The sequence below is a fragment of the Podarcis vaucheri genome (assembly GCF_965113315.1).
Source record: "Podarcis vaucheri genome assembly, chromosome: 14".
Lineage (NCBI taxonomy): Eukaryota > Metazoa > Chordata > Lepidosauria > Squamata > Lacertidae > Podarcis > Podarcis vaucheri.
Window position 1 is genome coordinate 48330524 of NC_138752.1, and position 15543 is coordinate 48346066.

General features: G+C 47.4%; 2 protein-coding genes across 4 annotated transcripts in view; one reads left to right on the plus strand and one right to left on the minus strand.

The window, feature by feature from the left end:
* The window catches only part of CACNA1H (calcium voltage-gated channel subunit alpha1 H), a 384808-nt gene that overhangs the window by 351690 nt on the left and 17575 nt on the right, over window positions 1-15543 (plus strand). For all 3 annotated transcript variants that reach the window (XM_082199567.1, XM_082199569.1, XM_082199568.1), the window contains exons 26-31: window positions 4549-4700; window positions 5464-5573; window positions 8070-8203; window positions 9373-9443; window positions 12220-12298; window positions 14473-14594. In XM_082199567.1, the coding sequence (XP_082055693.1) occupies window positions 4549-4700; window positions 5464-5573; window positions 8070-8203; window positions 9373-9443; window positions 12220-12298; window positions 14473-14594 (668 nt within the window). The remainder of the gene's footprint in view (window positions 1-4548; window positions 4701-5463; window positions 5574-8069; window positions 8204-9372; window positions 9444-12219; window positions 12299-14472; window positions 14595-15543) is intronic.
* The window catches only part of SLC5A10 (solute carrier family 5 member 10), a 514359-nt gene that overhangs the window by 221012 nt on the left and 277804 nt on the right, over window positions 1-15543 (minus strand). The window lies entirely within an intron of this gene.

Here is a 15543-nt window from a genome sequence, read left to right on the forward strand (position 1 = left end):
AGGTCAAAGGTAGGCATTTGGAGTTGAGGGGCCCGTTGTGTTGTTCCAACCCACTTTTGTCCTTGGCATGCCAGACTGGCAAGTGTTATCCCTCCCCGCCCTGCCCCCCGACATAGAGTACACAACAAACCAATTCAAACCTTCAGGAGGAGCTTCCGAGGGACTATTGGAATGAATGCGTCCCCTGGAGAAATCTAAAAATTAACCACACAGAGAGAGAAAGTTCTCGGTCTCTAATGTATTAAGCAGGGAGGTGGGGAATTTATCTGTGTGGCCAGATTAAATCTCTCGCTGGTAAGGCATGGGATGGTCTCTTGTCGGTTTATTTTAAGTTATGAAATGAACGCCGCAGAGTTTCCTTTTCCTAGAGCAGTGATGGCCAAACTCGGCCCTCCAGCTGTTTTGGGACTACAATTCCCATCATCCCTGACCACTGGTCCTGTTAGCTAGGGATGAAGGGAGTTGTAGTCCCAAAACAGCTGGAGGGCCAAGTTTGGCCATCACTGTCCTAGAGGACTTCTTCTCCCCCACCCCCAACACTCCTGGGCCTCTGCTGTGTGCAGGATCTCACACAATTGAGCTGTTGGTGAGACCTGTCCTGGAGCTTCATGGTCCCAAGGGAAGCAGGAGCATATCAAGGAAACATACATAGTCCAGACTTGCCTCACATATGTTCGTGCAGCAGTGTGTGCTTTGGCTTCTGTGGGGCTATGCCTTGGTCCCGCATCACAATAACAAAGAGTGAAGTCAAGCCCACCATTCCCCGACCACTGCTGCCGCCGCTGTGGCACACCCCTGTGCATCCTCACCTTTGCACCGTGCATGAATCGGCATCTCTTCTAAGGGACGTTGCATGTGTTGTTGGACAGAGCATGAGCACCTTGTTGCATGTCACTTCCAGTGTTGTCAGGGTGCTACTATGTGTGTGTCTCCAAGCTGAAAGGACTCCTCCTTTCTTTCACCCGTGTACTGAAGATATTCCAAGCGCTTCCTTTCACTCTGTCTTCTCAAACCCACCTGAGATGTCAACCTGAGCTTCCTAGCCCCCTTGCTGAATTACTGTACCATACCTGCACACTGTACCATATCAATTGTGACTTTGCTTCATAAGTCTCCAGAACCTGTGGCCCTCCAAGACTGCAACTCCTATCTCCCAGGACTGTTGGGTGAGACTGATGGGCGATGGGGTCCAGCAATTTCTGGATGGACACAGGTTCCCCACCCACTGCTCTTCTGAGCCAGTAACTAGGATACCTTATCAGGAATGCATTAGGAGTGCCTCTGTGTGGCAAATCATGCTAGGCAACTAGCCTGACCACCACAACCAGCATTTCACTTGTGGGGTGCAGCCTTAGAATGTGTTTTGGGGACCCGTCTCAATTCATAAAGGACAACAGTAAGGACTCCAACAGGCCTGGTGTCAGGTCTCTGCAAGGACCAGGCTCCACTGGTCAGGGTTTGCAATTGGGCTGTCGATCTAGTTGGGCCAGAAGCAAGTACATTGTGCCAAACAAGCAAGGGTCAATATCCAAGGCAGCAGATGATGGCCAGAAGCAAGATTGTAGCAGGACATGCTACCTTGGCAAGAAACCTAGAGGGTACAAAGCAGCCCAGTGGTTTCAGCACCATGGAGAGCTCCAGATAAGCATTGTGCTCCAGTGAAACCTAGGACTGGATTGAAGCCTTTTATTCCTCCAAAGTCAGATCACCCTTCCCATGCTCTACACCTTCCTTGAGGAACAGACTCCTTTAAAGGAGGAAAGCTTCTAGCTTGGATTCTTGCACCTTCTCCTTCTAGGTAATTTTTCCCGGACTCGTGAAGGATGACAGTTCCTAGGGATGAGGGGGCTGGAGATGTAGGCTCCAAGAGTGCATACTCTAGAGATCTCAATTCAAATCCCCCTCATTTGTCTAGCTCAAGCCTAGTCATGGTTTTGGGGGCTGGGTTGGTTTCCAACACCCCTTCCTCTAGTGCTGCTGGTTCAACAGAGGTGGCCAGCCCATCATCTTCTGAGCTATGGCTTTGAGAGCTCCTTTTGGCCCCTGAGCCTGCATTTCCTGCGTTAGAACTACCCAGAATCCTTGCCATATCCCAGGATTCCATTGCCAGAAGTTCAGCAAAAGGGTCTCCAAAATGAGAAAGTTTGAGAGCCATCACTGTAATCCAGGTACACAGCTCACAGGACTGGGCTTCAAGATTGTCCGTATTTGGGCAGAACTCACAGTGGTGATTCTTCTTTCATCAGGCTTTTGGAAACTGGTGCGTTAATAGAGTTCAGCCGTTGTCACCTGTCTTTGTTTCGGTCTTTGCATGATGCACAAGAAAAGCTATTTCTGCCATGTGGTCCTCCCCCATGGACAACTGCATTCCTGTTTTTTACATAAACATCCAAAGCCTTGCTTTTGACACGGAGGCCAGTAGGATTAGCCATGCTAGCAGCACACAGTCCGCCTGTCTGCTCTGAGCAGATTTATGAGACTCTCGCAAATAACGTTGAGAGCTAGAATCCAACCAGCCAGAAAAAGAAGAAAACATTTGCTTTCTACTTTGCTTTCAGATTGCTTGGCTGGGAGAAACATGGGTGACCCTGGTCAAAAGACATTTGAAACGTCCTTTTTAGCCATCAAGAGAGGACTGGGGGAGATTAATAGCTGAAGGGTCACCAGCCAATCTGGTTTCCTTTTGATCTGATTATTTAAGCTGGTACATTCTGATCCGGTTGTCTTTTGCATCAGCAAAACAATCTGCAGCACTAACGTCAGCTGGAAAGCACTCAAAAGGTCAAAGGCCGGGGACCACAGCCACAAGGGCAGCTCAAGGAGTTTGCTTGTTTCTTGAAAGAATCTTTACTTTTGCTCTTTAGCTGAAAATGTTCCCAGAAATGGTTTGCAGGTCATTTTTTTTAAAAAAAAAAGATGACAGTGCCTTCCTCCTGGAAAAAAAAGATACAAAAGGAAAAAGCAATGAAGAGGGAAGAGGAAAACAATAAACTCAGGCCCCAGTTCTTACAGTTCTTATAATGACCCAATGTGAGTCTTATGCCTCATTGTTTTTCTTTATATGTTTGGCTGCTTCCGCATCTTCCAGCTCTCAAGATCCATAGTATTTCTTTATTATCAACAGCATTTAGATGCCACCCAATGGCAATTGGGCATCTTCCAGGCCATAATGGACATGGGTGGCTATTAAAAAGGATTGTAGAAAATCAGGAGAAGGCTATGGAGGCTATTCTCTGCCTCCAGAGCCAGAAATGCTTCTGGAAACCACAGGAGGGGAAAGTTGCTCTTGCACTGAAGCCCTGCTTGTGGCATGGCATCTAGTTGGCCACTAGCCTGATATAGCAGGCTCTTCTTGAATTCTTAATAAAAGCCACCAAGAAAAACCCAGTATTGATCATAAAATATTTTTTAAGCATACAAAGTGGAACATAAAAAATTCATTATATAAAAAATAGATTCTTCATCAGAACATACCTCCACAGAAAATTATGCTGCACCCCTGATAGTAGTACTCCTATGACTCAGATGCACGTCTCGTATTCCCCAGGAGACATGAATTGAGTATTGAAGTCCCAGCTCTGTGCAACTCCCTCCTGGCTGAGATCAAACAGTCCCCCTTCCCTGTTTTTGTTCTTGCACTTGATGAGTACTTTTTAAATTTCAGCAGGCATTTTAAGTACCGTATTTACTCAAGCCAAATGCGCCATCGAATCTAATGCACACCTTAATTTTCACAACGTAATTTGGCCAAAAAAAGGTGAGCATTTGATACGAGTAAATACAGTAAAAATAATAATCCTGATTTGGGACTTCAAAGTGCAGTGTAGGGCTGTTTAAAAGCCCTTTTGCAAACAGGCCCAACCTCCAAAGATGCCCATGGGAAGCCCACAATCAGAACATGAGCACAATAGTACCCTTCTACTCCCAATCTCCCACAGCTGAGATTCAGAGGAATTTTGCTTTCTGATCCTGGAGGTAGCATACAGCCATCGTGACTATTAGCTCTTGATAGTCTTATCCTTCATGAATCCAGCAAGGCAGTTGCTATGTTTTTTAAAACAAAAACAAAAAAAAACTGATGGGTCTGGGGATGGCTGAGTGTCTCTTCTTAAAACCGAAACAAGAAGCAAACTTCACAAGAAGATCTGTGTTTTTATTTTAAAAAAAGAAAATAACAACACAGAAGAAAGATCTCAGAAGATTTGCACCAACCCTGACCAACCTGTGATTTTTGAACAGGGCAACCCTGAGACCTCCCCCTATGCAATAATTCTGGAGTATGACAGAGACGTGCTTAATTTCTTTGTGGGTGGCGTATTTCTCCAAAATACTTTGCTGTTCCTTGTGTCCCTTACGTGGTGGGCTTGAGACATTCCATTTCTCCCTGAACCTCTCAGCTGTATCCCCCTCAAAAAAAAAAAGGCATTTGAGTCATTGAATACACCCACCTGCAGGGAAATCATGTGGCTTTCCCTACCAGCATGCCTTGCACCCCAAAATACAGAGGACAGCGCTAATGGCTGTGTATTCCATTGCCTCTTTCTGCAGAAGCCCAGCGGCGGCCATACTATGCTGATTACTCGCCTGCCCGGAAGTACATTCACATGCTCTGCACCAGTCACTACCTAGACCTTTTCATCACCTTCATCATCGGAGTCAATGTCATCACCATGTCAATGGAGCATTTCAACCAACCCAAGGTATGGACAACACTCCTTCCTTCCTTCCTTCCTTCCTTCCTTCCTTCCTTCCTTCCTCCCTCCCTCCCTCCCTCCCTCCCTCCCTCCCTTCCTTCCTTTAATTTTATAATTCTTCTGTTTCAAATTTCCCACATTTATACATTAACCAATACAACAATACATTGATCATTGACTACCCTGCCCTTCCATGGTTCCTTTTGGTTATCTTCTAATTACTCCATGTATTTTTTCCCCTCTTTCTCATTTTATCTCTACTTCTTTTATACTGCTGGATTTACTGTAATCCTGCTAACGTTTTGACCTGTTTACAATAATTCTTCAAGGACAACATGCCTTTCTTGAGTGCTAAAGCACTTCCTTTGCATGCAGAAAATCCCAGTTCCCAGGCTCTCTCGTTCAGCAAGTATTTCAGATAGGAAGGCTCTTTTAGTGGGTGTTTACTGCCAGTCAGAATACAGGAAGGTGTGGAGACCTTTTCAGCCTGAGCAACCTTCCAGGGACCACATGCCAGAGGTGCACAGAGCCAGAAGCAAAAGTGGGTGAATTTTACCTTTGTGCTGCAGGCACTGGCATGTGACTCCCTGGAAGGCTGCCCAGAAGAGAATGAGAAAGCTTCCCCACCCCTGATTGTCCCTAACATCTAGTTTGGCCTGTGCAGGATCAGGGGGAAAGAGCTGGACTCGTTGCCCATGTGCATTCTGTGTGTGGGAAGTTAAATATTGCAGGGAACACCTCCGTAACACCTGCTTTTCATTCCTTGCAGTCGCTGGATGAAGCGCTGAAATACTGCAACTACGTCTTCACCATTGTCTTTGTGTTTGAAGCTGTGATGAAACTGGTAGCATTTGGGTTTCGGAGATTCTTCAAAGACAGGTTAGAAGCTTTATTCCATTCTAGACTGGAGGGTGGGAATGCCTAACATCAATTTACAAATGGCTGACATTGAATCTGCTCCCCCGAGGAATAGCCCCACTGATCCTCTGCGACCAGTTCCAGTCAGGCTGGCAGACAGCCGTCCTGAACACCCTCCGGAAACTGAGTTTTGCCCCTCAAACCCTTCTAAGCCTGGGGTTGGGCCAGGCAAAAGCTACGGTCAGGCAAAGAATCATAGACACCGAGAGACAACAGGACTGCTCAAAGTGCCCCGACTATAAAATTGGAATAAAAAAATTCCTTCCAGTAGCACCTTAAAGACCAACTAAGTTAGTTCTTGGTATGAGCTTTCGTGTGCATGCACACTTCTTCAGATACACTGAAACAGAAGTTGCCAGGTCCTCCTATATAGTGAGAAGGTGGGGAGGGGTATTACTCAGAAGGGTGGTGGGAATGGGAGATTGGCAGATAGCTGAGATGAGCCTGTTGACGACTCTTAACGACTGTAATAGGTCTTACTGGAAAAGGCAAGGGGTGAGAAGGTGAGAAATGGCTTAGTCATGTATAATGAGATAAGAATCCAATGTCTTTGTTCAGACCAGGTCTCTCCATGGTTTTAAGTTTGGTAATGAGTTTAAGTCTGGCAACTTCTGTTTCCAGTCTATTTCTGAAATTCCTTTGTAGTAAAACAGCTACTTTGAGATCTTGTATAGAATGTACATGTATAAAATTGGAGAAATTGAGAGAAACATAGTCACACCGGCAGCATATCTCTTCTTTCTCATATCTAAAAATGCAAGAAGGGCCTTTACACTTGCCAGAAGCTCGGCTCGGCCCTTGCCAGTCCGGGAAGGAGCCTTTGAAAAAGTCCCATATGCTCAGAGACTTTGTGCCTGTTCATTGGGGGATATAGGAAGCCCAGAGCACTTGTTCTTTAGACGTCCCTTTTATGAAGAGGCACGTAGTAAGACCATTGATCCCCTACTGGTGATGCTCGCTGACCTCCCGGAAAAGCAAAAATTCAACCTTTTCCTGTTAGGCAAAGGTCAGAAGACGACCCAGATGGTCACCAGATTCCGTGTACAGATCTGTAGGCACAGACCATCTCCCAACTCAAACTAGTTCGTTAAGAAAACCCCCAAACTCGGTTCCATGGGTGACTCTGGGTCAGCTCTCTGCGGCAGTTTATCTTAAAGTTTTAAGTGTCTATACGCTTATCGCATTTATAATTTTTAAATTTATTGTTGTACAGTGGTACCTCGGGTTAAGTACTTAATTCGTTCCAGAGGTCCGTTCTTAACCTGAAACTGTTCTTAACCTGAAGCACCACTTTAGCTAATGGCACCTACTGCTGCCTCCGCGCTGCCACCACACAATTTCTGTTCTCATCCTGAAGCAAAGTTCCTAACCCGAGGTACTATTTCTGGGTTAGTGGAGTCTGTAACCTGAAGCATATGTAATCTGAAGCATATGTAACCCAAGGTACCACTGTACATTGTTTTAATTGTTTGTTTTCCTTCTGTGACTGTACCCCCAAGTGTGTTTTATAAGCTGGTCTCCGACCGTAATAAATTATCTATCTATCTATCTATCTATCGGGAGGAGAGGTCCAGAGCATTGCCAGTGGCCCAAACTGGGTACAGGTGGGAACAAACAGGGCAGTTTTGTTTGTTGGACGAGCATCAACTGGCACACATGAGTGCTTGAGCAAACAGCCAACCCACAGTCTTGGATTCAGTTTGGCTGACCATTAATTCTAACAATATTATTAAATTATTATTTATATCCCACACATCTAGCTGGATTGCCCCAGCCACTCTGGGCGGCTTCCAGCAAAATATAACAACACATTAAAACATCAAACATTAAAAACTTCCCTGTACAACAGAGCTTGTTTCAGATGTCTCCTAAAAGTTGTATAGCTATTTATCTCCTTGACATTTGATGGAAGGGTGTTCTCCAGGGCAGGTGCCACCACCAAGAAGGCCCTCTGCTTGGTTCCCTGTAACTTCACTTCTTGCAGTGAGGGAACCGCCAGAAGGCCCTCGGAGCTGGACCTCAGTGTCCGGGCTGACATTGTTGCTGATGAAGTCATAGAAACATAGAATCGTTGGATTGAAAGGCACCTCAAGAGTCATCTAAAGTCCCCCCCCCCACTAGATGAAAAATGGGTATGCTTGTTTTACACCAGGAGGGGGCTGCTTGTCAATTTTTGTGTGGCCCTTGGGGTAATTTTGAAAGCTCCCCGTGGGCAATCAGTTTGGACCCTTGGCAAGAGTAACCGAGAGGAAGGGAGAGAGATGCCAGGAAAAAAGAGATAGAAAGTGGTAATAGAAAGAGGCAGGAGGTATATATTTGTTTGCACCCATGTTATATTGGCATACTTTTCTATTCATCAAGGTGTTTGGTTTAAGACTAGAAATCTACCTTGCAGTTCTGCAAATCTCAACTCTTATTACCACCTGTTATTCTGCCTTCCCATGTCTACCCTCTTAGATGGAACCAACTGGACCTTGCCATTGTCCTGCTGTCAATCATGGGCATCACACTGGAGGAGATTGAGATGAACGCCGCGCTGCCCATCAACCCCACCATCATCCGCATCATGAGGGTGCTCAGAATTGCTAGAGGTAAATCTGGGGTCTGGTGAGGTGCTCCTGTGAGTATAGGAAGCCAGCCGGGGTCTGTTTACAGGGTAAGCCCTGCAGAGTTTAATGGGACTTATTCCCAGGTACGTGTGTATAGGATTGGAGCCTTCAGCCCGTACTGTCTACTCCAGGGTAAGGGCAGCTGTGGCCCTCCAGCTGTTGCTGCACTCTGACTCCCATCAGCCTCAGACAGAATATGGCGAGTGGTCTGGGATGTCTAACTGCTTCTGGAGGACTACCAGGGCTACTTGTCAGAGGAGAACCCTTTCTTCGCGGAAAGGATGTGCTCTACCACCGAGCTCCCTAAAACTGGGATGGCAGATCCCAGATCACTCGCTATATTCTGTCTGGGACTGATGGGAGCTATAGACATGTCCTCAGTCAGAGGGTGTACCCCGGAGGCAGCTTTTCAGATGACTACTTTGCCTGACTGATAAACACGTCGCCCTGGGTAGGAAAATTATTATTATTATTATTATTATTATTTATACCCACTCTGGGTGGCTCCCAATCAAATGTTAAAAACAGTACAGCATTAAATATTAAAAACTTCCCTGAACAGGGCTGCCTTTAGGTGTCTTTTAAAGATAGGATAGCTGCTTATTTCCTTGACATCTGAAGGGAGGGTGTTCCACAGGGCGGGTGCCACTACCGAGAAGGCCCTCTGCCTGGTTCCCTGTAGCTTTGCTTCTCACAATGAGGGAACTGCCAGAAGGCCCTCGGCGCTGGATCTCAGTGTCTGAGCTGAATGATGGGGGTGGAGATGCTCCTTCAGGTATACAGGACCGAGGCCATTTAGGGCTTTCAAGGTCAGCACCAACACTTTGAAATAGCACAGCACTGACTACCAGCCCTGGTGTCCAAGGTGGTTCTCTCCCGTCTGTTATTTCCTCGGACAGAATTAGCCTTCTTCACTTTTAGTGGAATTGTTAGGGAACTTAAAGTGAGCCCTGCTGGACCAAAGGCAGGGTATCTGGTCCAGCATCCCATCCCCAACAATGACCAGCTAGATATTCCCAGGCGCTTTACAAGCAGAGCATGAACGCAGCAGGCCTGCACCATGGTTTGTCTAGGGCATCTTGTTCTTTAAGGTACACTTGAAGAACAATGGAGGCTCCATTGTTTGTTGATCCCTTTGTTTTCCCTTCTAGTACTGAAGCTGCTCAAAATGGCCACAGGGATGCGGGCACTGCTGGACACGGTGGTCCAAGCCCTCCCGCAGGTAAGCCTGCCAGCACCAGAATGAACCGGCTTTGGGTTGTTGTTTTCTCTGGGAATGTGGGTTTGTGGGGTCTTTCCCCCCCCAAAAAGGGGGGACCACCTGAACAGCATTTTCTAAAACTGTAGACCAGGAATTTCCATGAGAACAGAACTGGAAGGTTCTGCAGCGATTCCATAACAATGGGTTTAAATGCCACTATTGTGTAAAAGACCCTGATGTTGGGAAAGATGGAGGGCACAAGGAGAAGGGGATGACAGAGAATGAGATGGTTGGATGGTGTTCTTGAAGCTACCAGCATGAGTTTGATCAAACTGCGGGAGGCAGTGGAGGACAGAAGTGCCTGGCGTGCTCTGGTCCATGGGGTCACGAAGAGTCGGACACGACTAAACGACTAAACAACAACAACATTGTGTAAAAATGCTGACCCAGAACCCTTTGGTCATTGTCATAGACTGGCCGGATGCAGATAAGTGGTGGGGTTTAGATTTAGAATATGAATAATGCACTGATAAAAAGAGACAGCATTACTCTCAGGTATTTTGCATGTTCAGACCCGGAAACCTCCCCCCTAAATAAATTCACATTTGACTCAAATTTTGGTTTTGGTTTTTGGCAGAATTTAGTCCACAACTTTATTGATTACAGAAAGTGACTGGTTGCATAGGCTCTGGTTCGACTAGCTCCCTGCCATGTAGATAGCGCTGACCCAGGGCACCAGCATAGGTCAGCCAAGGGTGAACACCTGGATAAGCGGAAAGCCGGGAACAGGCTAACTCTGCCACCCAAATGTCCCCCTGGACTCAGGCACAGGCACAACCCCCTCTCAGGGGTAGACCAAACCATCGAGTCCCTGGATTCCTTTAATGGAATACCCTTCACATAGGGATGGTGAGAGTGTTCTCCCATCCCTATCACCTAACCAGAGCCTATCTGCAACCTTACAAGTTGTGATAATTTGCTACGCAGCAAGCAAAACGTAAATGGCACCAGCCAATCAGCCAAGTGGGGAAAATTCCTGCCGTGCCCCCGTCCCAACAGACAACACATGATGGCATAGCAAGGTCAAGCGCAAAGCCCTAAAAATAGGGAGAGGTGGGCGGGTTTTCCGAATGCACACGCCGAAAGAGGAAGCTCTGGGTCACGTGCATGGGCATAAATAGGTCCCTCGAACCGTTTGGACTGCGTCCCATTGGCCAGATTGCACCCAGCTTCGATGGACCTACCCATTGGGTGTTGTGGCTGACCAATCGTACCCACCTACAAACATAGGGTGTCGGTTTTCCAGGTCTCACCACAATACATGCCCTCTTTAAGGGACGACCCAATTTCTTTTTTTAAAAATCTCTCTAAATGTCTTTCCCCTGCCCCCCAAAAACTGACTGAAATGTGTCCTTGAATTCTTGCAAGTACTTGGCGAGAGACATTTAAACCAATGAGGAGTCATGCTATTATAAGAGCTGTGCTTTTAGGAACAGCTTCATGTGAAGGTCTCACTGGACGCCTCTTTTCCTGGCTAGCTGCTGGAATGTTGCTAAGCTGCATCTGTTTCCAGGGACCCGGGTGTGGAGTTCACCCATCCCTAGTTTGGAAACGAGGGTGGAGCATATATTATCCCGCCTGCCCTGACCACCACTGCAGCTTAATATATGTAAATCAGATGGTATGTGTACTTTGCATCATTTAAACTGGGTGCAGATTTTCTCAGGATTGAATTTTGATTCTTATTTTTTATTCCATCAAGCTCAGAATGCACTTAGTTGTACCCAAGGCAGATTTCACCCTGACTTTGCATGCTCGGAATCAGGGGGAAAAAATCATCTCCCCCCCTTATGTGCCATATGTGCAGAGTCATATTTTCAAGCTGACTCTCCGCCCATCTCTTCAGCTGATGGTTCCCAGCGGGAAGCCAGCCATTTGTGGCTTTCTGCAGTGAACCAGAGGAGCAAGGGATGGTGATTATTTGTGATAGGATAATACCCACCTGCATAATTTTCCAGATCCGCGTCAGATGGCGAGCAGAACAGGAGCCGACTTGGGGATTATTTTCCCCACTGTAGGCCTGATCCTGGCAGCAAGGGGCCCCTTTTGCACATGCGTCCAGCAACCTGGGAGCCTCTTTGACCTGTTACGGTCTCACATCTGCAGTAGGCACCCACATGGGAGCAGTTGATCCCATGCAGCCGGCATCCTTTGCAAGGAGGGCGTAAAAAGTGCCAGGATGTCATGGACTGGTTGGACGTAGAGGAGTGGTGGCTGGGGAAACACCAATGGAAGAAGGCTCAGAGCCCGGGGAGTGTTGGTGGGAAAACAATGAGTGGTCAGAGGGAGAACAGGGGGCAGACTGAGAGGAGGAAGTGTCAGAAGCTGGAGAGGTAACAAGGCTAAGTGAGAGGGGAGAGTATGTGGCAGAGAGAAGTCCAGAATCAGAGGCAGAAGCAGGAGAGGAAAGAGGGCAAGAGGTAGAGATGAGTCAGGCTGATGAAGAGTCACAAGTGTCTCCCCCTCCTGCTGTGACAAGTTCCCCTCCCTGCTTGTCTCCCAGAACCAGAAAGGGCATGAAAAGGGTGGAGGAGAGGTTGACTGCATGCAGACGCAGTCTGGTTTGGAAAGAGAGTTTCCTTTCCTCATAACTACTGTGTGCGGGAGCAGAAAGTTCAGTGTGACCAAGAGACAGAAACACCAGAAAGACTGGCCTTTGGTATGCAATGGTTCCTCTCTACTTGCACACACACACACCCCACTTGCCTGACCCTTCTTTAACTGTCTTCTCTTCCAGGTAGGGAATCTCGGCCTACTCTTTATGCTCCTCTTTTTCATCTATGCTGCCCTGGGAGTGGAGTTGTTTGGAAAGTTAGGTGAGTTATTTCCCCTTCTTTCCCTATCTCTCCCTCTCTCTCTCTCTCTCCCCCTCTCTCCCATTTTCCCTATTTTGCTCTTGCTGACTATGGAGATGTGGCAATCTGACTGTCTAGAGTAGTTTTGCTCAACCTTGGGTCCCCTGATTTTGTTGGACTACAACACCCATCATCCCTAACTAGCAGGACCAGTGGTCAAGGATAATGGGAGTTGTAGTCCAACAACATCTGGGGACCCAAGGCTGAGATTAGCTGATCTAAAGCAAGAATGGGGAACCTGTGGCTCTGCAGATATTGCTCGACCACAGCTCCCATCATCCCTGGCCATTGGCTGTCCTGCTTGGGGCTGTTGGGAGATGGAGTCTGGCAAATACCCTTTTTTTCAAGGAATGTGAATGAAAGTACACTGTGCTTAGATTCATTTCGTTTTGTTGGGGGGTTTTGTTTTTGTTTTCTTGTAGGGGTCTCAGGCTCCAAGGCAGGAAGCAGGGGAAGATAGCAGGAGGTTTGGCAACAAGAGAGCAGGAACCTAAGGGAATGGGGTAACTGTGCCCCTGAAGGACCAGGTGTGCAGCCTGGGAGTCATTCTGGACTCACAGCTGTCCGTGGAGGTGCAGGTCAATTCTGTGTCCAGGGCAGCTGTTTATCAGCTCCATGTGGTACACAGGCTGAGACCCTACCTGCCCACAGACTGTCTCGCCAGAGTGGTGCATGCTTTAGTTATCTCTCGCTTGGACTACTGCAACGTGCTCTATGTGGGGCTACCTTTGAAGGTGACCCAGAACAACAACTAATCCAGAATGTGGCAGCTAGACTGGTGACTGGGAGCGGCCGCCGAGGCCACATAACACCGGTCTTGAAAGACCTACACTGGCTCCCAGTATGTTTCCGAGCACAATTCAAAGTGTTGCTGCTGACCTTGAAAGCCCTAAACAGCCTTGGTCCAGTATACCTGAAGGAGCGTCTCCACTCCCATCATTCACTGAGGTCCAGCGCCGAGGGCCTTCTGGCGGTTCCCTCACTGCAAGAAGCCAAGTTACAGGGAACCAGGCAGAGGGCCTTCTCGGTAGTGGCACCCACCCTGTGGAACGCCCTCCCACCAGATGTTAAAGAGAAAAACAACTACCAGACTTTCAGAAAACATCTGAAGGCAGCCCTCTTTAGGGAAGCTTTTAACGTTTAACAGACTATTGTATTTTAATATTCTGATGGAAGCCGCCCAGAGTGGCTGGGGAAACCCAGCCAGATGGGCGGGGTATAAATAAATAAATAAATAAATAAATAAATAAATAAATAAATAAATAAATTATTATTGGGGTCGTGGCTCAGTGGTAGGACATCTGCTTTGCATGCAGGTCCCCAGTTCACTCCCTGGCATCTCTAGGTAAGGCTGGAGATTGCCCCCTGCCTGAAACCCTGGACAGCCACTGCCAATCAGTGTAGGCAATGTTGAGCTAGATGGAGCAATGGGTCTGATTCAGTATAGGACAGCTTCCTATGCTCCCTGTCTCCACTGAAGAGACAAGTTGCTTCGACTGAGAAGCAAACTCTGTGGCTGGGACTTTATAGAGCTAGTAAGTCAGAATTGGCCTTTGGGGGTTACAGGGGATGGAGTGCTCAGGCAAGCCAGTCCTGCAGTCTAGTAAAAGGTAAAGGACCCCTGACCATTAGGTCCAGTCGTGACCGACCTTGTGGTTGCAGCGCTCATCTTGCTTTAATGGCTGAGGGAGCCAGCATACAGCTTCCAGGTCATGTGGCCAGCATGACTAAGCCGCTTCTGGCAAATCAGAGCAGCGCACGGAAACACCGTTTACCTTCCCACCAGAGCGGTACCTATTTATCTACTTGCATTTTGACATGCTTTCGAACTGCTAGGTTGGCAGGAGCAGGGACCGAGCAACGGGAGCTCACCCTGTCGCGGGGATTCAAACCACCGACCTTCTGATCAGCAAGTCCTAGGCTCTGTGGCTAACCCAAAGCGCCACCCGCGTCCCCTTGCAGTCTAGAGGGTGCTCTAAATGCCAAGCTCAGTCAGCCAGGCTTACAAGGAGGAGAAAGCTCTTGCCAGCACATCCTTTGTCTTTAAAACGCCACGCAGAGTTAGCTTAGCTGGGTGGAGCAACGGTCAGCTCACTCTATGGCTCAGTTTTGGCTTCACTCCCTTTCCCTCACAGACTGCAGCGAAGACAACCCTTGCGAGGGCTTGAGCCGGCATGCGACCTTCAACAACTTTGGCATGGCCTTCCTCACCCTCTTCAGGGTGTCAACGGGAGACAACTGGAACGGGATCATGAAGGTAAGGAAAAGCCCACCGTGTCGTTTTTCCCCAACTGGTTCATTTCTGGGCACTACAGTTTGACATCACCGTGAGAATTGGTTCAGGGTCACCACAGGATTCAGCCATCAGAGTTATCGTTGTCACTTTTTCTCAATTTATATGCCCTGGAAGTCGGATGGAATCCGTTCCAGAAGTCGGTTCGACTTCCAAAATGCTTGGAAACCAAAGCGCAGCTTCTGATTGGCTGCAGGAAGCTCCTGCAGCCAATTGGAAGCCGCGGAAGGCCCATCGGACATTCGGCCTCCAAAAATAGTTCACAAACCGTAATGGTCACTTCTGGGTTTGAGGCATTCGGGAGCCAAAACGTTTGAGAACTGAGCTGTTCAAAAACCAAGGAACGATTGTACTGCTTATGTACCAAAATGGCTTCTGAGTGGCTTACAAGTACAAAACCAGTTTTAGAATCTGTGCCCAATATAACAATTCCACCGAAACTTTAAACACATCCATAATTAAAATTTACAATAATTGCAAGAACATAAGAAGAATCAGGCCCGTCTAGTCTAGTATCCCTTTCTCACTGTGGCCAAGCAGGATCTGACCACAGTTTCCCCCTTCTGCAGTTTCCATCAACTGGTATTCAGAAGCATAACTTCCTTCAGCTGTGGAGGCAGAACATAACAATCATGGCTAGTAGCCTGTTAAAGCAAGCTGGTCAAAAAGCATAGCAATTAAAGACGCTAAAAAAGAAATTAATATAATTAGATCAGGAAGCCATGCTTGCAGAAACCGGAGTCTCTTCAAGAGCCGGCGGTATGCCAATACTGATGGGACGGCTCATATTTCAACAGAAAGGGCATTCTGTCTAAGGTGAGAAAGAAGTGAATGTATTGTTCCTGACTTAGTTTCATTGGCTCCCAAATAGTTTTCAGTCCTGATTCAGACTGCTGATTGCATTGATCTTCTT